The sequence below is a fragment of the Scylla paramamosain genome, chromosome 8, assembly GCF_035594125.1.
Source record: "Scylla paramamosain isolate STU-SP2022 chromosome 8, ASM3559412v1, whole genome shotgun sequence".
In the NCBI taxonomy this organism is placed as follows: domain Eukaryota; kingdom Metazoa; phylum Arthropoda; class Malacostraca; order Decapoda; family Portunidae; genus Scylla; species Scylla paramamosain.
In genome coordinates, this window is record NC_087158.1 from 25,499,540 (window position 1) to 25,522,326 (window position 22,787).

Here is a 22,787-nt window from a genome sequence, read left to right on the forward strand (position 1 = left end):
CTACTCCTCCTGCTACTACTACTACTACTACTACTACTACTACTACTACTACTACTACTACTACTACTACTACTACTACTACTACTACTGCTGCTGCTGCTGCTGCTGCTGCTGCTACAACAACAACAACAACAACAACAACTACAACTACTACTACTACTACTACTACCACTACTACTACTACTACTACTACTACTACTACTACTACTACTACTACTACTACTACTACTACTACTACTACTACTGCTACCACTATTTCAGCTACTGCCGCTGCTGCTAACACAAGTGATTATTATAGATTTTGCATTGATCACGAGATTGTCTTGTCTCCAGTAAATGGGCCTCGCTATGTCCCAGTCACAGGCAGACAGGATCCTTAAGACAAGGGCGATGACGGTCACAGCAGCATGATACACTGACAAAAAGTGGTTGGGAAATAATTGCAGAAATGTTATATAATGGTATGACGCATCTCTCAGGCATTCTTTCTCCTTGTGAGCTGAATATGTTAATGTTTATGCATGTCCATTTACGCTGCGTTGTTACTGGCTGATGGATTTCATGGTGGACAGCAGGAGTACGTACTTGTTTATTTAAATAGTTGTGTGCTCATTAACGAGTGTCCCAAGGCCGCCTCTGGTTCCTCAAGGCAGTATAATACGAGCAACCACTGCTGCCCGAGGCACAGAGCAGTTGTGGCTGGTGTGCGTTGCGGTGACGCGTCTGACTCGTATCGCCACATCATAATTGCAAACACAGCAACGTACGCTGCTGGAAGCGTAAGCAGAGAGGCTGTTTTGTTAATTCATAAGATCCTTGTTGTCTGGTAAGAGAAAAGAAGGCATGCAGCGGTAATGAAGACTGGCGATCCATCTCTCACGTGAGGCTGCCACTGTCTGTCAAATAAATAGTCACTGTCGATTTATGTGATAGGATTTTGTTGTGCATGCGTTAAGAGTGATTCCATTGTGCAGTGCATGCCATGATTGCTGTCGCATTTGTCTGAGACTTTTATGATTTTGGCTTATAACTACGGATGGGTGACCACGCCGCCGCTAGCGATGTGTGAAGGTGACAGCTGCAGGCAGTCCACCCTAATACTATGCAGATTTACCCTTCCAACCACTCTGCCATTCCCTTCATGAAAACTTTTTTCTATAGGATGGACGAAGGCCGGACCAAGAGAGACACGTCTTCATTAATTAGTATGTTTGTTACCTGGATGACAAAGCTCCACCTGCTTGACACGCTCTCGCCACAGAATGACACCCCGCCGGACACTGGAGGTACCCCAACCACTCAAACGATGCCTTGGAAGGCTACACGTTCGTGCTCCTGCTGTTGGCCCAGAGTTGGCGCATTCTACAGACAGGTTAGTGTCACTTCCGAATGCTGTCAAAGATGACAAGTGCTAAAAATGTCATTGGTCTTACTGTGATGTTATTTCAGGGCATCATGTCCATCGTGACTTGTCTGGCAGCGCTTGCAATCGGCATGATACACGCCTACCCTGCCGTGGCCCTGGCGCGCTGGGAGGAGGCGGACATCAAGTTCTCAACCGTCCAGTCCACGTGGTTTGGTGAGTTTTACCTTTGTTGGGATACCTGGGTTGCCCACATAAAAGTTTTATTTGGTTTGGAAAGTACTAATATACTAATAAGAGAAATAGATAAATTTTATCCTGATTTCCAGCAGTCTTTCAACAGCAACGGATAGAATCAATATTTTCAGTAAATTTATGTCCTCTGTTGTATACAACTGTATTATGTAAAAAAAAAAAAAACGCATGTAATATCATCGGCGCCATGAAGTGTAGTGCTAGTGGATATCATCGTATCACTCATCACCCTTAAGAGGACCTGCATGAGGAAGTGTGAGTCATTGCAGTTTTGAGAGACCTGTGCACATAAATGGTCGGATAGTTCAGGACTGGTATGGTTGAAGAGATCGTCACACAGTTGGCAAGGATGGCAAAGGTCTTCACAGCACCAGGGCCAAACATGAATGAGATGCTATGTAAGAATGAGTATCTAGGCACTTCGCTGGTGGCGTTTTCTTGCATCTTATTCTTGTTTATCTTATTCATTTGACTTTCTTTTACGCAACTGGCCAACAAAGCACGCCACGGGATCCACGTGCATATATGAGTTACTGACTGTACAAAAAGAAAAAAAAAGTGAAAGCACCGGCTAATCAAGGCGCATACCAACTTTTTGTGATTCGAGTCCCTCTCATGCCGAATATCAAGGAGGGTGATCAGATCTTCAAACAAGGTATGTTGTTACGTTAGATGTTAGATCAATACATGTTATGTCAAATCTGTCTTCGCTTTTATTTTTTTTTTAATGTAAGAGGGACACTGGCCAAGGGCAACAAAAGGAAGAAAAAAACATCCACTAAGGTGCCAGTCCCCAAAGAAAAAAGGCCAAATAGATTATTCAAAATTGAAGGATAAATGTCTTAAACCCTGCCTCTTGAAAGATTTCAAGCCATAGGACCAACGACTTTTCAGTGTTAGTTTGAACACGATGCTGAAATATTTTCCCTCGGGTGTGCCGTAGCTACTCTCCCCAGCCATGCTATGCCGTCACATGTCATATCTGGGTGTTCTAAGCAAAGACTGACCGAGACCTGTCTTGGCACAACACATCCCGAAAGAAAATCAAATTCCCAAGTATGGACGTGCTATAGCTGAAAAGTTGCCCTTTTTAGCTGAAGATTTTAGAGAAGTAGGGCGTGGTATTTAATAAATAATCGCGTTGCAGCTTTATTTGATGAGGAACAGCTATCATTTAGACCTATTATTTGTTGCCAGGTAATTCTCATTTCAGCAGGAAAGAATTATTTGCCGTGATCGGTAATTACAAAGTACAAAGTTCACATAAACCACTTGACTGGCTTGTTTGATTAATGTATTATTTCAGTGGTTGCAGGTATATGTGTGTGTGTGTGGGAGAGAGAGAGAGAGAGAGAGAGAGAGAGAGAGAGAGAGAGAGAGAGAGAGGTGGACATTGAAGCGTACCCATAGTTATAAGGCGCACTCCATCAATACATACCTACCAAATTATATACTTTCACCAACACGCAAGTCCCACCCACCTGTCCATCCTTCCATGGGTACAAACCTCTTCAGGGAACGAAAGGTATGACAGTATTATGGAAGATCTATATTGTGAATCATAGAAGATAGATTAACTTACTACTCTAAAATGTGGAATATGACCATGGATAAAGAGCACACGCATGAACTTAGATGCATAAGTAGATTGGGGAGGGGGGTACGTGAGGGTGCAGCGTGAGCCAAGTTAGAGTGTGGGCGGGGTGGGAGGATAACAAAGAAAGCAGTGAGTTGGCAACGCGTGGTAGCGAGCGTGTGAGCGTTGAGCATATACTAGATTTGGCCGGTACACACACACACACACACACACACACTCTCTCTCTCTTTCTCTCTCTCTCTCTCTCTCTCTCTCTCTCTCTCTCTCTCTGCTTCTAATGCAATATGTACAATGAAGCGACTAATTAAATTTAGTTTTATGCAATACTGAATTGCCTAGCCTTTTATGCCAAGAAGTAAGCTTACAAACAAACAGCAAGTGTGAGGCAGTGCCAGAGAGAGAGAGAGAGAGAGAGAGAGAGAGAGAGAGAGAGAAAGAAAAAAAGAATTAAAACGCGCACTCGCCTTTTATTCTGAGTATTCTATGATGCACTCTTGTTCCTTCCGACTTCCTTGCTATAGATGTGACACTCTCTTCATCACGCAACTTCCGCAGTATATATTTACTACGATCAGGATGACGGGAAACAAAACAAACCCTGTGCAAGGAAAGCGACGGTATTTGTTGCAGTAAGGGGGAGTGCTGACTTCTTGTCTTTGAGAGTATCCAGAGTAGGAGCATCTTGCCGTTCGCTTACCGCGCTGCTGCGGCGACAGTGCAGGGTGAAGGCAAATGGTAATGTTTATAGAAATAGTTCCTTGTCTCGCTTATACCGCGTTCTTTATTTTATATCATTACACCTTCGTATTCAGAGGACTTTTCTTAAAGGAATAATATTGTTTATTTCAGCATTAATCAAGTGAATGTTACAAATTGATCATTATCAATGTTATTATGTCTAAGGTGGTATAAACATTTCGAAGCGGTTCGTTCACTTAAACTCATCCTAATTTGTATTATTTTCAGTTTATCGAGCTACGGTATATGTTTGTGAGTTGAAAATATTGCTGAGTCTTAACCAAAATGGTCTCTCGAAGAAGTGGTTAGCTAGTTAGACAAGAGCACGTATGACAAGAATAAGCGAAATACCCTAATTACTCAGGAAGGGTTTATTATTTTTATTTTTATTTTTTTCTGCGAAAATTCAATAATTTCAAGAAAATTCGCTGCAAAACACGGGACACTTTCCTTGATGCTACGTAAATCAGCTTAAAAAATCGTAAAACTTTTTACATGTACTATAGCGACCAAACCTGAAAATGTATTGCCGTGCTAGAAATTCAATGTTGCACTGCACCTTGGCTGACAGTGACATCTAGGTAAGGTCTTAGAACGCTTCGTCTTGGATGGCTGTGATTTATTCAGTAAGGACCTTGAAACGCGGAAGCTACGTAGTTGCTAGGCTGCTGAACTCCGTCACTTTGTAAAAGGTTTCCGTTCATGCGTCTTACAGTTACCCTTTGGAGAAGTACTAGCGGCAGAAAAGGTCATACTGTAATCTGCGCAGCTGCTCCTATTATTGGTGGTATCGACCATGTTGCTTTGTGATACTCTCTCTCTCTCTCTCTCTCTCTCTCTCTCTCTCTCTCTCTCTCTCTCTCTCTCTCTCTCTCTCTCAGCTCAGGAACATTGTTATCCAAATACGGCTTGCTATTTCAAGGCATGCGAAGGCAAAAAATGCCATGCCATACCTGAAATTAATGTGGACATAAAGTAATCCATAGAAGGAATAGAGAGAGAGAGAGAGAGAGAGAGAGAGAGAGAGAGAGAGAGAGAGAGAGAGAGAGAGAGAGAGGGAGGGAGGGAGGGTGAGAGAAATGTGCGCCACAGTTGAGCTATAATGTTATGCATCGCAGCAGGGAAGGGAAGAAGAGAGGTGGGCTGTAGCCACGCAGCACACATGCGCATAGTAAGGCTACGAAACTCACAGTATTTGATAGCACAGCTGTTTCCATTTTATGCGGTACATATTTAATTTCTTCTGCTGGCAGGAGTTCGTATGTAATATGGATGTAAAATTAATTGATTCCTATATATGTACAATATCTTTTTGATGCTCCTTTCGACCTTCTTTTCCGATTCTGCCATTCTGATTCTTTGGACCCTTATGTTTGATATATGATCCCTTTCTACAGTGTTTTCTAAATATCTCTCATAGCGTAGGCCTTTATTTTTATTTATTTTTTTTTTTTCTGAATGCATTTCCAAAGAAATCCCTTTTGCCTCTTCATCTCTATTGTGTGTTTATTTACTCTCTGAATTTCAGATGTGTGTGTGTGTGTGTGTGTGTGTGTGTGTGTGTGTGTGTGTGTGTGTGAGTAATTTGTTTCTGAAGTAAGGTTAAATTAAAAACATGTGTCATGAATATCAATATTTCGTGATGGTACATGGAAAGATGTTGAAACCACTGACTGCGAAAGGAGTGATGTGTACTTTCCAAATTTATGCATCGTAAAATCCACTAAAGAGTCCAAAAGATGACTCCTGGCCCATGGGCAACTTTTAGCTGTCTTTTGGGGACGTGCCTATTTGTTCCTTGTAGTCGGATTTTTCCCCCTCCGGTTTTAGGCAATGAACTGGATGTTAACTTTGACACTGGACTCCCATGATTGTTACTCTTATTTCTAAAAAAAATTGATCTTTAAAATGGTAGCAGCGGTGGAAATCCCTTAAACAATCCCTTGGTGTCAGGGTGAGGTGTGTGTGCAGCACCGGGCAGCCCAGCAAGCAACAAGGATGTGCCAATGAGATAAGCACCAATGCAAAATTATGCAATGAAGATGTGATGTAGGTAAGAGTGGAGTCGCGATCCAGACATGTTGGGTAGGGCAGGTGATGCTGTGAGTTGTGGCAATGGCTGTCGCTGTGGATATTGTACTTTCTTAAGAAGAACGTGTGTGGTGATGTAGCGCCTTTATGTGTGTATAATACTGAGGGAGTGTGTTGCGTGTTGCAGCGTCCACGCCGATGGTAGTGTCGGTGGCGGTGAGCGTGATGGCCGGGCTGGTAGTGGAGCGCCTTGGGGTCCGCCTGTGTCTGACCATCGGCACACTCGCCCTTTGCCTCACCTGGGTCATGATCGCCCTGTCCATTGACTTCAGGATGCTCCTCATCGCACGAGTCTTTCAGGGCTTCGTAGGTGAGCCTACATCGCTTCCTTCTTACCTCTTAGAGCCAGAGTCTTTTTTTTTTTTTAACGGCATTGCAAATAAACACAAAAAATATAACAAATTTAAATAAAGTTAGTAAAGAAATCAGCAAAATTTCAGTTTTGTCATTAATCAAACTTAAAGAGAAGGTATGAACGTTTCAGTCGTATATCAATGTTAGAGTCTTGATGTTACTGAAATGGCATAAACATGGAAGAGGTCAGAGCAGGTGATATCAGTGGTGTAGTGTGGTGTGGTGTGCAGTGCCCTCACAGTGTCTCCCTGTTACAGCCTCGGTGTACATGGTAGTGATCACTGTGTACCCCGTAGAGGTGAGTCAAGTGCGATGGCGAGGCATCATGATGGGCGTTGCGGAGGCCATGGTGATGCTGGGCGCCTTCCTGACCTATCTGGGAGGTCTTATCCTTCTCCCCACCCCTCTTGCCTTCACTTTCGTCGCCATCCTCGGCCCCCAGCTCATATTATTCTTCTTCCTGCGAGAGTCCCCGCTGTGGCTAGCTAGGCGGGACCGTGAGGACGACATCGTGGACTCACTCATGTGCCTTCGGGGTCGCGGAGTCGACATCAAGCCCGAACTTGAACACATCAAGTCCACCGTGTACACAGAGAGGATACACAAGCCCACAGCTGCAGAACAGCTGCTGCTACTCAGGAAACCTCTGTACTTGAAGCCACTCATTCTTTGCATTTTGATCCTACTCTTCAAAGAGCTTACAGGACAGTACGCCGCCCTCACATACACCGTCAAGATGTTCCGGATGGCGGGTTCCAGTCTCGACCCTTACTGGTGTGCAGTGGTGATGGGCGCGGTGCGGTTCCTGCCCTGCTTCCTGTCCTGGATGTTGATTGAAAGACTTCCACGCCGCCTCCTACTGTCCACTTGCATGACAGTGGCAGGCGTATCCCTTGCCGTTCTTGGGATCTTCCTGTGGGTGTGGTCAAGCTCAAGCAAAGGTCTCGGACCCCACATGGGATGGGTGCCCATCGTATGCCTCTCAATATTCACTCTGGCTTATGGGATCGGCGTCGGTCCCATCTCGTGGACAATGGTGGCAGAGCTGCTCCCCTCCCAAGTGAGGAACGTTGGTGCGGGCATCATCAACTCTTGCTTCAGCCTCTTCCTGTTCCTGGTGGGACTCACCTTTCCCTTCAGCGTGGAGGCGGTGGGAGTGGGCGGAGTGTTCATCGCATACGCATTGTGCTCACTGTGTGGAGTAATCTTTGTGCTCACTTGTCTGCCTGAGACCAGAGGCAGATCATTCACTGAAATACAGACTAACTTTGATTCCTCAAAAGAGCCTTCTAATGTGTTATAGTTATATTAGTTCCCCTTCCTGCCTCAATCAATGTTAAGGAAACACAAATTTGAATAAACATAACAAAGTTACCTGAATATTATGTGTATTATGCATGAATCTTAAATTTTCTCGTGATTTATCTGTCGTATGATGAATCTGGCTCACAAACGTCTGTCCGCCAGTCGCTATGTTTAACAGATTGAACAACCGACAAATCAAAACAATCTTCCTCTACAGATAGTCCAAGTGAGTGAGGGCTGCTGTCATTTGTGGTCAGTAGCAAATCTCGTGTTGGCTATGAGCCTGGAGCTAATTAATACTAAGAGTGTGCTGTCTAACTTACTTTTTTTACTAGTGATAACATTTTTCAATATGAAATAACCTGCATAAAAAAGAAAAAAAAACACGACATATTAAACATTCTGAATCGATCAGAAGTTATCAACAAAATGCCATAATACAAAAGACAAAGAGAGAAACAATACGAGACCAATATGGGGACGAGTTTCCAAGACATGCCCTTCTTTCTCTGAACAACTTAGGTGCTTTCCGCGGCCACCGCTCACTCAGCAGCGGAGTGTGGTGGGTGCTTTTGGCCAGTCATGGTCGGAAAGAAGTGATGATAGGCCTTGAATGACTGTGACATGGTGGTTAGTCCACTTGTTCTTTGCGTCCTTGGCTTCAGTCACCTCTGTTCATTGTTGTTGTGTAGTCCAGTGACCGAAGCTACCAAGAACAGGGTCCATAAGTGGCTTTTAGCGTTTCGTAATGACACCAGTGGGTTGGGAGGTGATGGGGGCAGCTGTCCACAATAGGTACACATTAAACACCCAAATTCTAGTAGGTACAGGGTACGAGAAAGATTTAGGAGTTATAGTTAGCTCTGAACTCCGTCTAGGGAAACAATGCATAGAAGCCAGAAACAAGGCAAATAGGGTACTAGGATTCATTTTTAGGAGTGTTAAAAGTAGAAGGCCGGAAGTAATATTAAAATTATACTTGGCGCTGGTCAGACCTCATCTAGACTACGCTGTGCAGTTCTGGTCCCCACATTACAGGAAAGATATAGGTCTATTAGAATCAGTACAGAGGAGAATGACTAAAAGGATACAGGGGATGAGGAGTATTCCTTACGAAGCGAGGTTGAAGCGGTTAAATTTACATTCTCTAGAGAGACGTAGGTTAAGAGGGGACCTGATAAAAGTCTTTAAGTGGTATAAGGGTTATAACAAGGGAGATGTAAGCAAAATTCTTAGGATCAGCAACCAGGGTAGAACAAGAAATAACGGGTTCAAGCTTGAAAAATTTAGGTTTAGGAAGGAGATAGGAAAAAATTGGTTCTCAAATAGAGTGGTAGATGAGTGGAACGGACTCAGTAATCATGTAGTTAGTGCTAGGACACTAGAGAGCTTTAAGAGAAGATTAGACAAGTTTATGGATGGGGATAACAGATGGAAATAGGTAGGAGTGTTTCATACAGGGACTGCCACGTGTAAGCCTGGTCGCTTTTTGCAGCTTCCCTTATTTCTTATGTTCTTATGTTCTTATTCATTCATTCATTCATTCATTTGTTCATTTGTCAGAAAGCATCAAAATGTAATTGACAATAATAGCTGATAAAAGGTAAAAAAGAAAGAGTCGATAGACTTCTTATGGAAATATTGGTTTATCTTCCTGCAGAGACTAAGGGATAACCACTTGCCTAATCACAAAAGTATTGACACTCTAATACATCCACAAAAGCCACTTTCTTTCTTAAATTAAACTATACTTTCTTTCATTTACATTGCCCCATTAATGTTCTTTTGGAACATACACACACACACACACATAAAAAAAAAATGCGTAGTTCATTGTTAATTTATTTGGTTATTTAAGTGGTTATTTAGATTTTTCATGTGATAAATTTTACACGATATCGACTTGGTGACAACACACTCAACGCTCAATATGTAGTAATTACAACATGTAATTAGGAGTATTCTAATTTAACGAGGTTTCACGATATATATATATATATATATATATATATATATATATATATATATATATATATATATATATATATATATATATATATATATATATATATATATATATATATATAATAAACGCCACAGATGTAGACTATTAATATCCTGTCATGATGCACCACTGAAATTGGCTGATGAACACTGAAATCACCCTAGGATGTAAAAGATAAGAAGTCATCTCACGATGTTTATCGCTGTTGGCGCACTCAGCTGCAAATGTGTTCGTATTTATAATGAGTTTTCATTGTAAAATAAAAACAGTAGTACACGCCATAATATAAGTAATGGATGTGTGATTTCTCATGGGCTGTGTCTGAGTGATGAAGTTCATTATAACTTGATGGCAGTTACTTGGCACCTGGAGTGGGCTGCTGTGGCAGTCTGCACTAAGTAATTCTCTCTCTCTCTCTCTCTCTCTCTCTCTCTCTCTCTCTCTCTCTCTCTCTCTCTCTCTCTCTCTCTCTCTCTCTCTCTCTCTCTCTCTCTATGAGGAGACTAAGAATATGCATTGTGTGCATTAAATGAAAAAAAGTTAAGGTTACGTAGGTAAATTGACAGTTCAATAAAAACATTCATGTATTAAAACATTCACTCTGTGGTAATGACTTGCACAAAGCTGGAATGGCGACTCATTGATAGCTGTCCTTCCCCGGAGCGCGGATTGCTATCAGCCTGCAGCACTGGTCACGAGCGGCAGGAGGGCGGCGCAATTGACAATGATATGAGTGACGGACCAAGTTCCCTCCCAGTTTTTTTTTTTTTTTTTTTTTGCTGGCGGGGGGGTGGTTTGCCTGGTTATATGCACGCAGCCCTGGCAGATGCAGGCTAGTCAAGAAGTTGCCGTAGTTATCACAAACAAGTCGTAGAATGCATACCCTTATCTAGAATATCTCAAGTCGTTGATCCATGGCCTTCAGAGAGGAGGATCATGATGGGAAGGCGTCAGTGCCGTACCAGAGTTTAGGTATACCCTTCTACCTGAGTGTGTGTGTGTCTGTGTGTGTGTGTGTGTGTGTGTGTGTGTGTGTGTGTGTGTGTGTGTGTGTGTGTGTGTGTGTTTGTAATCAGCAATGGTGAGAGAGGCTGTTTATTGGGCTTGGTGGTGGGGGGTTATTTACCAACCTTCTGTATTTCCACCGATACTGACTTATTGAGAGAGAGAGAGAGAGAGAGAGAGAGAGAGAGAGAGAGAGAGAGAGAGAGAGAGAGAGAGAGAGAGAGAGAGAGAGAGAGGGAGTTAAGGGGATTGGAGGAATGGTCCTTCGACATGAACAGCCAGGAAAAATGATAAGAGTCGAGCCTTGAGTGCGCGACAACATACTTAACCAAGATAACGCTGGCAAGATAGCGTTATCAATAGATAGATTTTTCTCCTATGGTAAAGATAACCCAACTGTCCCATCTGATAAACGTGCACGCCTACGGTATTCAGAAACCTTTAGTGAGGCTGCAGTTGAGTTGAACACTGGCTGCGGGTTAAGGTCTCCTGCAAGACACGAATGGAAGCTGCGGGCTGTTTTTCGTCCTTCACAAGTACATGGAAGTATTGTTTGCAGCTACAGAGTGACGCAGAGCCTCACAAGGTACGAAGGGGGGCCAGGATATACTAATGCGGAGCTGTACATCCAGTAGAGCTCGTTTGCTTGGAACCGAGTCCCGTGTGCGTGGTGCTAATTTCACAGGCAGTCTTGTTTGTTTGAAATATTCAACATAATAGTAGTAATCTCTAAAGGGAAGTATGTGTGTGAGAAAACAAGCAGATCGATATGTAGACCAAACAATAACAAAGTACATGTATGTGTATTCCCTACATATTTTCAGATCAGAAAATGATAACTACTTCTTTGCTCAAAAGCTACACAGTACATCATGATAAGTTATTGCATACTTGGCTCACTTCATCCTCGAATAATCTGGTATATCCTCATTTGTATTGAAGTTTTCGACTAGAGCAGTTGTCTTGAGTATTGACCGACATCTATTCTTCATGGCCTGCAACCATGAAGCGTTCAGTGGGGCTTTGATATCTGTCTGATGTTCAGGAGCTGACACCGGACTCTCGATGCCGTTCCTGCGAGCGCTTCACCGCCCAATTTTTCCCAGGCATGCTTTCAAACACTAAGAAGAAAACAATATATTTAGTTGGATTAGATGTCTATAGAAATTCATTTTGGTTTTGTTGCATTACATATACGTAAATATTAATTTTGCATCTTTATAAAAGTATAAAGAAACATTCCTGTAAAACATCCTCTGAAAGTAATACCTAATCAGGGAAATACGTAATGAGTGTTGAAAATAACATGCGTTATTCATCAGCCACTTTGAAATTAATATTCTCACCACGAACATATGTAGCTACTATATAAGAGATTAATTTATTTAGAATCTCATTGGCAACAGCCAATCAGATTTAAGATTTTATAAAGCAGATGTGCTAAATTATGACATGAAAGTAAAGTATAGTGTTAATGAATATTAGTACCAATCAGTCCTTCAAAAGCCTCGATATCTGAACAGAGAGGAACTGTATAAAGTCTTCACGTTGCCACCGGACACGTGATTGTGAAAGAGGGCAAAGGTTGTGAGGCTCGGTGCATAACAGGCTCTGCAATCTCACTGATGGACGCTCTAGATACTCTCTGCTGTAGCTGCAGGTTATCTTTGCACCGTGAAGGACGAAACAGTTCCCAGCTTTGTGAAATGTTCTTGGTGTCAGACGAGGCAATAGTATGAAGTACTCGGCTGGAGTACATCATGACGGGTGGCAGAGGTAAATGTCTGGTATTATTGAGGTTATTGAAGTTTATTGTATTTGTTGAATTAAAAATCGGAGTGATTCGGTCCTTGGAAGGTCGGTGCTACAGTAATAATGGTTCAGTCTTCTTAGATGATATAATGTAATATATGGTGGTACTCATGATAAAGTAACAGTTTTATAACTGTACATATATAGCTAATACTATGTACGTATACAGTGTATGTTTTGAAACACTCAAGGCTTTCATTACAACTACTTTTAAATTAAGATCACTGAGATGATAATGAATTCTCATGATTGTTGTTCCTGTCAGTAGTGCAAAATCCTTGCCAGATTATTGAAATTATAAAGAAAATCATGGAAACACCATAAAACATCAACTTCCACTAGAGCCTATTCAGAGTGGTAGAAGTAAGATACTGAAATACTCAGCAATGTGGCCCCAGGTCAAGTGAAACTTTGCAAGCAGTCCACTTCATCATCAGCACGAGATAGCGAGCGCAGCCTCAAACAAAGGTAACATGGAGGACACTGTGTGGGGCGGGAAAAGATAGCATGTGATAAGAGTTTGTAAAATGCAAAAACTTATAATTAAAGCAGTATGAAAATATTAAAAACGCAGGCAACAGTCCCGACAGTACAGTGGAATAGTGACTCAGTCGAACAGCTAATTCTCTTAAAAAACTCATGCCATTAGTTGCAGTGTTCGGCACTGTGAATTTAATTTAAGCAGAATACTTTATTGTCGTCTCCATTAATTCTGACTAATTATGTATATTATGCGAATTTTTACTAGATTTATTACTTTGTCTTCCACAACCAGCTGCAGGAGGCAATTGAAGAAAGGTGTGAGACCGTCGAGTGGGCGTCATGGACAGCCCATACCAACACAGGGCTCTCCTTCTGGGTCTGGTGGAGGTGACTGGATCCGTGACACCCCTGGACGAAGAAGCCCGAGCAAGAGTGTTTGCCATGTGCCATGCTGCCTCTATAGAGGGCCGCGTAGAGGACCCGAGCTGGGTGGGTCGACTGGAGCGAGGCCTCATGGGGGTGGAGGTCATTATGGACCAGAAATATCTGCACATAACCAGCAACGAGGTCTTGGTTGGTGAAACTAGTGTCTCGTTCGTCCTGAGACAGATTTGTGGTGTGTTAATATCATAGTGAAGTAAATTGTGATGTGTTGCGTCTCCTCGTTCACCTCACTTGTTACGCAGGTCAGTCGACACAGTCTGGAAGAGGGGTGCGTCACTATGGCGATGCGGGGAGCTGAGGGCCACCTGGTATTAATCGGCCGCTGCCAGGTGAAGGGAGTGCGACTCGCCGTGGTGCTCGACATGATGTCAGGAGAGGACGCTCAGCAACTGCAGGAAGAAGTGAGTCAGAGGTGAGTCAAGCGTGTTCCTTCAAATTTTTCCACGAATTGCGACACTTCTTAGTCTCTAATAAGTTTCTCCCTGCACAATTCTCACCCTAATTATTTTCCTCATTCACTATTTGGCGCCCTATTGCTGCATCTGTCTCTGGCGGTTAAACTAGTTCACCTTTTGCCACACCCCGTCCTGCACGCCTCCACCTTCTTCTGGGATTCTGTTCCTACGATATTTTATATTACGGCATTTTCTTTCATCAGTTTATATTTAGAATTCTTTCCCACTTCATATAAATATTTACAATAATGACTGTTTTATTGAATTTCTTATTTGTACAGTTTGCATTCTTTTCATGAATAATGGCCATAAGTAGGCGTCGTTCAGCTGTTCCAAGGTGGTACGTACAGGAACCTCTCGGGATATGTTCATACTTGTAAATGCTGTCCGTAATTAACCTCGTAATGATACACCTTGACAAAAATTAGTTCTTGATGGAGGTAATAAGTCAACCACTTTTCCTGTAATTTATCCTCAATTTGACTAAAGTGTGGAACGTGCTTACTGACAAGATTGTTTCTGAGGATGCATTGATAACTCAAAGTGAAAGAGAGCACCGCCCTGTTAAATTGTTAAGCATTTCTCTCTTTTTTTCGTTCTTTCTTACCTTTTGTTAATTTTTTCATAATCATGTTTACTCACGGGGGAATTCTGCTTGGGTTTTCTTTGTCTTTTCGTAGATTTTCATGGCGACGACAGTTGGATGACACTCTTCTGTATATTTAGGTATTTAAATGTTCACTTCACTTTGTGGCCCGTGCATTCTTCCTCAGGTTGTCTCACCTCGGATCACTTCTCCCCCGATCCTCGGCGCCACAAAACACAGCACATACCAGGCTGATGTCCAGACCATCGCCCTTCACTGCTGCATCAAATGTTCAGCGCGGACCAGCCACTAGCAACACACAGCATAGCAACAGGACAGCTGCACATAATTCGGCCTCACTCTTGGGCCCCGAGACACCGCCCCCACCTGTGGTGGCCCAGCCTGCCTCCCGCCCACCTCCCATCTCCGCCAAGCCTGTCTTTCACAGGAGACCTGCCGCTGTAGCTCCAGTGAGCGAGAGATCCCCATTGGTTAGAATGCCCACCACTGGCAAGCTCATAACCACCCCGCTGTGTTTGATATCTCGTTCACCTGTCTCACTTGTAGCTACCAAACCCATGTTCATCTTGAACACATCTCCGTCATCGGTGACTGCACCACCTACTGTTACTAGTGCATCTATACCTTCTCCGCTGGTTTCCACCCCTATGGTGCTCCCACGACCAACGTCCATACCTAAGGTATTCACTTCGCGGTTCTCCACCCCAACAGTGTCCACTCCAATAGTGTCCACCCAGGCTTTGTCCACCGTGACAATGTCCGCCCCGCCTGTATCCACCGCGACAGTGTCCCCACGACCTGTGTCCATACCTAAGGTATTTCTTTCGCAACTTTCTACGCCGGTAGTGTCCACCCCAACGGCGTCCACTGTGACGGTGTCTACCCAGTCCGTGTCCACTGTGACAATGTCCAACCGAACAGTGCCCACCTCAAAGGTGTCCATCCGCCCATTGCCATTCCCTAAAACATTCACCCCGCTGGCATCCCTTCCTTCTGCGCCCATTTCAAAGGCATCTACGAGGCCTGTGATCACTCCGAAGGTGTCCATCCGACCCGTAACGATCCCTAAGGTCTTTACCCCTTTGGCGTCCATCGCCGCGGAGTCTAACACGCTGGTGTCTACGTCAGCGGTGTCTGCTGCAGTGTTGTCGTCCCCGCCAACAGTGGCAACAACAGCGTCCACCTCGACGACATCCACTTCCCTGGCCGCCACTTCAAGGGTAACCATCACGCTGGTGTCCACAACAGTGGTGGCTTCTAAGCCAGTCAGTGTATGCGCCTCTCGGCCGTCTGTCTCCAATATTATGCCCTCGTCTGTCCGAGACCGTCGGCCATCAATAGCATCCTTAGCTAGCCAAGATGAGGAATCTCATAATAATGAGAAAATCGAGCTTCTTCTCGGAGCATTGAAAGTGGAAGAGTCTGAGTACTTATACATACCTGGCATGGAGCCTCCACAGGAGCAAGATTCTTCCAAAAACCTGGAACAAGAGTTAACTAGTTTATTAGAGAATGAACGCCAATATCTGGACACTCTTCAGAGAATTATAGAAGCAAGGGAAACATTAACATCTGAACTGAAAGATCTCCTCAGGGGGTGTGACAGATTGTTCAAGTTCCATGATGAACTGTACCAAAACCTGTGTCAGGAGTTTTCATCCAGCTCTGGAATAGTGCAGGTGTTTCTCTCCCATAAGGAGGAGTTTGACCAGTACCGGTATTGCATCATGAATGCTCCGCAGGTTGTATCCCAGTTGCAGCAACAGACCGAGGAGATTGTGAAGCAGCACCCCACACTGGAGGCAGACATCAAATCATTATGGAAGAGGATACATTTTTACTTCATGACTTTTGAGAGACTAGCAAAGATTGTGCCCGTCGAAGAGCAGGGTTTGGCGCAGAAAGTTGTGGATCTGCTTCGAGAGACAAATCGTCAGGGTGACTCTGGCATTCTGATTGATTCCGTTAGCGGGGCGCCGTTCAGCCTGCACACCCTAGGCACGCTGGTCCTACACAGCCTCTTTACCATCAAGGACCCCTCTGGCATGCTAGGCAACAAAACAAAGTACCATGTGTTACTCTTCGAGGAAATGATAGTGATACTTTTGCCTAAAAAAGAAAAATATCAGTACAAGGATCATTTTCCCCTCAGGCAATTAAATCTCCTTACTCAGTCGGACAATGACAAAGAGACATTTGTACTAGAGTTAATACAGGGAGGCAACAAGAAAAACAGGAAGTACACTTTCCGTCCCCGCCATCCGGAGGCTAAGGCTGCCTGGGTAGCAGAGATCAGCCGCCTTCTCTTGAAGTTTGAAAGTGAAGTCGAGCGTCTCCGAAAGCTGCGCTCTGGATATCATTGACGTCTAGCACACTTCTAGTGTAAACTGACTCCACGCCCCAGAGACCAACAGAAAAAGATCATGTAAAGCACCGACAAGAGTTTTGGTAGTGTTGTCAGTAAGGATCTGTAAAGAACTGAAACCTTCTCTGGTCACGACAAGGGTCATGTTACAATCAAGACAGCGTCATATCATTACAAGGCGACTCGCATCCAATGAATATCTTATTACTGCGTGCCATTTATTGATATTCATGCTTATGGTCTTTCATTAGGGTTTTGGTACCTGCCTTCACATCTTTTATTTTTTATTTTTTATTTTTTTTTGTTACCTTACCTTTCAGTGCTGTTTACTATTACCATCATTTTGTATCACCTGTCTGTCTTGTGCGATGTAGTTTATTGCGATGGGCTATTCTCACTTTTCTAGACTCTCAGGTAGTCTCTTTGTTTCTCCGCCTCACTCTTTATCCCCTCTTAATCGCCTCCTTCATCATTGTCATTATTTTTACAGCAATGCGGGCGGATTTCTTCTCCCAGCGCTATCTACTCTTTTCTGTCTTTCTTTTTGTTTGTTTCTTTTTTTTTAAGTACACTAATTCTATAAAACACTCAGCGGTCTTCCAGTTTCATGTAGGATCTTGTACTGACTGTTCTTATCTCAGTGTCTGCGAATGTGTCTAAAAGTTACACAGGTTCTGAAGTGAGCGTTACATTGTGTCACAACAGTTATTTTATGTATACTCGAACTGTTACTCGAAACTTTCCAAAGTACATGTCTTGAATTAGGTCTGATAAATGTTTATCTTAAGGTAAAATATAACCTTAATTATATCTTTCTTTGACGATAATCATACTTTTCAACATGTGTTTATATGAATGTCTTGTCATTTATTTTTATAGTATACTTTTTCAGTTATTTTCCTTTTATGATAGGTATCAGCTATTAACTTATCGTACTATGGCATTATCGTGTCGCGTAAATCTGGATCCGTGTTTTGAATCCCTTTGAATTCCTTCCTATAAAGACGGTCATCAAAAAACCACAGAGATCGGGTTCTTATGAGTGTTTTTCTATTAGCGATGCAAAATCATTATTAAAATATTTGTAGAATCATGAAAACATCCTTGAAAATTACAGTAATCAAAACTAGAGCCTGTTGAAAGACGGTTGAGAATGTGGTCTCTGTGTCTCATTAATCATGCAGCTCTCTTTCCTGTACTGATTCCATACGATGTAATTAGGTAGATCAGCACACACACACACACACACACAGACACACACACACACATACGCGCGCGTTATATTCCCTTTTTTTTTTACTTCGATGTCTCAAGTAAAGAGCCGATTTTGAGTATTACGTTCAACATTATGGCTGACATTAGACTTTTTTTTTTTTCCAAAGCTCCAGATTAAGGGGAGAGCGCGGGAGGGAAATGTACTTTTTGTACTCTCCCCTTTATGGTCTCTGTTTTCTTTTTTGTGTGTCTTTGATGATTCATTATACTGAAAACTCCTTTCTTTCCTTCACTGGGTCTACGATTTTGTCATCCCGTCACCTTCATTAATTATCATTCAGAAAGATCAATGTTATTGCATGATAATAAAGCTTTTCATTAAAAATCTTTGTTTTAATAATTTCTTGCGAGTTTAATCTACTAAGTTTTGGTGTGTAAACCCAGTTTTTTTTTTTTCTTTTTTTTTCGGTATGTACAACAACCTTAGTAAAAGCAACAACAACAGAAAGGACCATCGCCATTGCTCCCCATTCATGTTCTTTCCGAGAAATCTCGCTTTTATCTCTATTTTTTTTTTTTTTTTTTTTTTTATAATCGGGTGTCACTGGCCGCTATCAGGAAACCTACTATTATCATTTGGACTACTTTACCCTTGGTGAAAATACTGCCAATGCACTCTGACATGTTATGCACACTATGTTATGTACACTATGTGAGCAATGCCATATGACCGCGATGTTGCGATACTGTATATTCCTCACCACGACGGCTTCATGCTAATTCCAGACGTAACTAACACAAAGAAACACAAAGTAACAACAAGAGTCATGGCTGTTACCGGTTTCATTATTAATCAATTAAGGGTAACATGAACGAGTAACTGCGATAAAGAGATGGAACAGACTGGCTCGCAGGATTCATTTTGGTTATGTGTCATTTAGCACGATTTAATGCGCACAACAATCCATAAAGGTCATAGTATGGCGGAAGACAGGGTGGGGGAGGGAGTGGGGAAGATGTAAGTGTGTATGCCTGTCTCACAGTGTACGCGCATGGAGGCCTACCAAATGAGTCACTGATTGTTTTGATGTCTCGCCGTTATCATGCCTCTGCCGCGTTTCATCAGCTGATAAGTAAGTCGACATTTCTCCCCAGCTACCTCACCTGCCATTTCAGTTTAAACATGTCATCTACCCGACCTGTTAGCTCCTTTTCCAGATGGACTGTGCGAAACTAGTTATGTCCTAATGCACAGAAAAAAAAAAAAACTCTTACCTTTTTCTTTATCTATTTTATTTATCTATTTTTTATTTTATTTTTTTTTCCCCGTGGCAGAAGTTCAGTTCATGCTATGAAGTTCAGTTAAGGACTCAGTTATTTTCTCAGTATGCACTAGTTATTGATTTGCAGCAATACCATAAGAAAAAATAAATTAACACGGGAATACAGAGAATGCAAGTAATGATAATGGTAATGGATCATCAAAATGGAGGCAACTCACACAGATAACTAATGTGTGTGCTTACGACTAACAGTTCAAGAGAAAAGAACGTCATACGAGGATACTTATTTTCCAGCCAGAGCTCTTGACCCAGGACCATGTATCGAAACAAAACACATGTTCCAGGAATGTATTGCATAAATTTAAAGAAGATTACGGTGAAATACTATTCGAAGATATGATAACACGGGCTTGATTTAATACTCTTCAATACAAAAACATTGCCATCCTAGAATAATGGATTACCCACATTGCAATACACACGTACACATCACAACATTCACACATGCACATCACAACATTCATACGTGCACATCACAACATCCACATGTGCACATCACAACATTCATGCGTGCACATAAAACCCACACGTTCACATCACAACACGTACACACCACAATATCTACACAAGCACATCACAACACCCACACGTGCAGCTCACAACCCCAACACGAGAACACGAGCCCGGCAACCACCCTGAGCCACCTCACGATCCGCTGTCTTGGTCTGGCTGCCCTTCCTTTTCTGCATAAGGGTGGAGAAGGTACCGTACCTATTTCTGACGCTGTACCCAATGATCCTCAGTATTTTGTTTCTATAGCAGCGTTTCCTACCTCTTCCGCGCTCACCACCCGTTATAGTCAGGTCCAGTGTAGTAACTCCCGACTCTGTTTACTTTTGTTAACTTAAAGAGCGAAATTTGTTATTTCTGTTGTTTCCCTATTGTCTAGTGAATTGAGTGTCTTAGCATTGAGTAGCGGTTCATAATGATAATATCCGGTAGTATGGCTGAAAGTTAAAAGAAAACTACTTATTTTTCTTTCTTGCTCCATATATGTTTACTTTTTTTTATTGATGTGGCCTTTTCCCTCACAAACGAGGTCACATTAATGATACTTGGAGAAAAGATGATAAAACAGCTAAAACAATTAATAAACAAATACTCTACGTATATGAGTGTAATCAAAACAAAATAACTCAAAAGTTATAAACAAGAGTGATAATGAAAGATAAAGTGTAGAGATTATTATTATTATTATTATTATTATTATTATTATTATTATTATTATTATTATTATCATTATCACTACCACTACTTACCCGTCCTGTCATAACTACATGTCTGATGGATGCCACGTATGTACCCGCATTCCGCCAGAGCGAGGAGAGATAAAAGACAGATGGAAAAATATATGCAGCATGAGCAACATTATTTGTATTATTCATAATCTTACTACGAGTGTTACTGCTGCTTCTGCTATATCTTGGAAAGAGTATACTACTACTACTACTATTACTACTACTACTAATACTACTACTGCTACTACTACTACTACTATGTGTATCGTCACTTAGTCTTAACATCAGGGTGTGAATTGTAATCATGCCTCCCCTCCACAATACAGCTGCTAAGACATACGAGTGCGTAGACCAGTGATTTAAGAGAAAGAAGAGGCTGAAGTAGAGGTTATTTTTGACTGGTATTCTCATTATGCAGTGCATGTGTTGTTTTAAGTGTGGCCCTTAGAAAAGATGCCATTTTCTCTGAATAAACGTTTTATGGGTAACTTTTATATAATCTATATTATCATTATTATTATTATTATTATTATTATTATTATTATTATTATTATTATTATTATCATTATTATTATTATTATTATTATTATTATTATTATTATTGTTATTGTTATTATTATTATTATCATTATTGTTATTATTATTGTTATCATTATTATCATTATTATTATTTTGTTGCTGCTGTTGTTGTTGTTGTTGCAATGGTAGTGAATTACCTCCATCCACATCAGCACATTAGCTAGTCAGCCTTACTGATAAATATATATACATAGGTCATATAAATTTCATACAGACACGGATAACTTTTCCCTGCGTTAAGATAAAGTAATAGACATGCAGGAAGCAGATGTATGTATAACGTGAGTTATTTATATGTGCCACAAGCAGCGAGAGGAGCACTGGCAGTGTAGGGAAAGTGAAGCTGGTCGCGTGCCAAAGGGTGGGGGCATGAGCATCAGCCGGACACGTGCTGCAAAGGAAAGAGTGCAACTGTAAGACGTGGGTTTGAGGAGTCAGGTTTGAGCGTGGGCGAGAGGCAAAAAGAGAAAACACGCTTTTTATCTCACTATCACAAACTTGTTCGATAACATTTTCCTTAGGTTTAATGCCTTTAACGTGACTCACTCCGTATTGCCGTTTCTGCCACATGATTGCAGCGCAGGATGTGTCCTTATATCTGAATCTCTCTTAAGATAGCCGCACCACCGCTCAGGATGCCGCAGACATTTTGGTATCTTATATCGACTACTTTCAACAAGCTTCATAAGGAGTTATTCTAGTGACACTTTAATAAGAATTTATATATCATGAAGTGAAAAAAAAAAAAAAAAAAACATAAAAATCCAGCTAATAATCTGTCACTTAAAGTAGTCCTAACGAGAGCCTAAAGCATTTCAAAATACGGACCCTGAGTTGGTGAGATGAAGTGTCCGGTCCTGGGCAGACAGACTGGGGCGCAACGTGACCCTTGTCGTGCGTCACAACAGTTGCCATAGTGCCAACTAAGGGATCGCAGGGAGAGGAGGGAAGGGGATAGAGTTAGATGTGTAAGCCACTTCTTCAGACAGTAGTCAAGGACGAGTTATTTTTAACGATTTGAATGGTTGCATAGCCCTTGGGTGCCTGTGACCTTACGATGATGCAAGGATAAGTGACTGGTCACTGGCAAGAACTGGGCACATTTATCAGTATTCATTTACACAAGGTGATACACTCGCCAGGGTTTAGCAAGGGAGTAAAACAGCCAATGTGTGTTGCTTTACTACTCTGTCGAATATAAAGAATGCCTTGGATCCTTTGACTCTCTTGAAGCAGTTGTTTGTTGTATGTTGTATGTTGTTACTTGTGTTTATATCGTAGCGGGCAAACTGATTAGAAGTGGTCACACACTCACACACACATACTTCTCTAACAAGGGTTTGTGTTCAAGGAAATTAAAAGAAAACTAATAATAATGTTCTGTGAATAGGCGATCATGCTGTCCGTGGGTGATATTGGATTTAACAAGTGAGCATTACTCTGACTCCGTTATCAGTGTACAGGCTGCGACTTTTTATCTCCGTATCAGTTACACTATCTTATCGACATGGTCTTCGGTGGTGGCCTTTTATA

General features: G+C 42.0%; 2 protein-coding genes across 3 annotated transcripts in view; both read left to right on the plus strand.

Annotated features, from left to right (window-relative positions):
- Positions 1-7,775, plus strand: part of LOC135102559 (facilitated trehalose transporter Tret1-2 homolog) — a 26,569-nt gene extending 18,794 nt beyond the window's left edge. The window contains exons 6-9 of the mRNA XM_064007840.1: positions 1,162-1,372; positions 1,450-1,579; positions 6,172-6,354; positions 6,656-7,775. Coding sequence (XP_063863910.1) covers positions 1,162-1,372; positions 1,450-1,579; positions 6,172-6,354; positions 6,656-7,701 — 1,570 coding nt within the window. The 3' untranslated portion in view covers positions 7,702-7,775. The remainder of the gene's footprint in view (positions 1-1,161; positions 1,373-1,449; positions 1,580-6,171; positions 6,355-6,655) is intronic.
- Positions 7,776-11,135: 3,360 nt separating this feature from the next.
- On the plus strand, positions 11,136-18,479 carry LOC135103033 (uncharacterized). Of its 2 annotated transcripts, none has more exons than XM_064008907.1 (4): positions 11,136-11,299; positions 13,301-13,581; positions 13,695-13,864; positions 14,681-18,479. In XM_064008907.1, the coding sequence occupies exons 2-4, from the start codon at positions 13,348-13,350 to the stop codon at positions 16,875-16,877; spliced, it is 2,601 nt and encodes an 866-aa protein (XP_063864977.1). In that variant the 5' UTR covers positions 11,136-11,299; positions 13,301-13,347; the 3' UTR covers positions 16,878-18,479. The 2 variants fall into 2 exon arrangements, with proteins under 2 accessions (XP_063864977.1, XP_063864978.1); XM_064008908.1 differs by lacking the exon at positions 11,136-11,299 and adding an exon at positions 12,835-12,993.
- Positions 18,480-22,787: the final 4,308 nt, after the last annotated feature.

Bases quoted from the DNA above. Each gene is read 5' to 3' on its own strand.
- LOC135103033 (XM_064008907.1), top strand. From the start codon at position 13,348: ATGGACAGCCCATACCAACACAGGGCTCTCCTTCTGGGTCTGGTGGAG. The intron at 13,582-13,694 runs GTTGGTGAAACT...CTTGTTACGCAG, and splicing joins TAACCAGCAACGAGGTCTTG to GTCAGTCGACACAGTCTGGA. The intron at 13,865-14,680 runs GTGAGTCAAGCG...ATTCTTCCTCAG, and splicing joins CAGGAAGAAGTGAGTCAGAG to GTTGTCTCACCTCGGATCAC.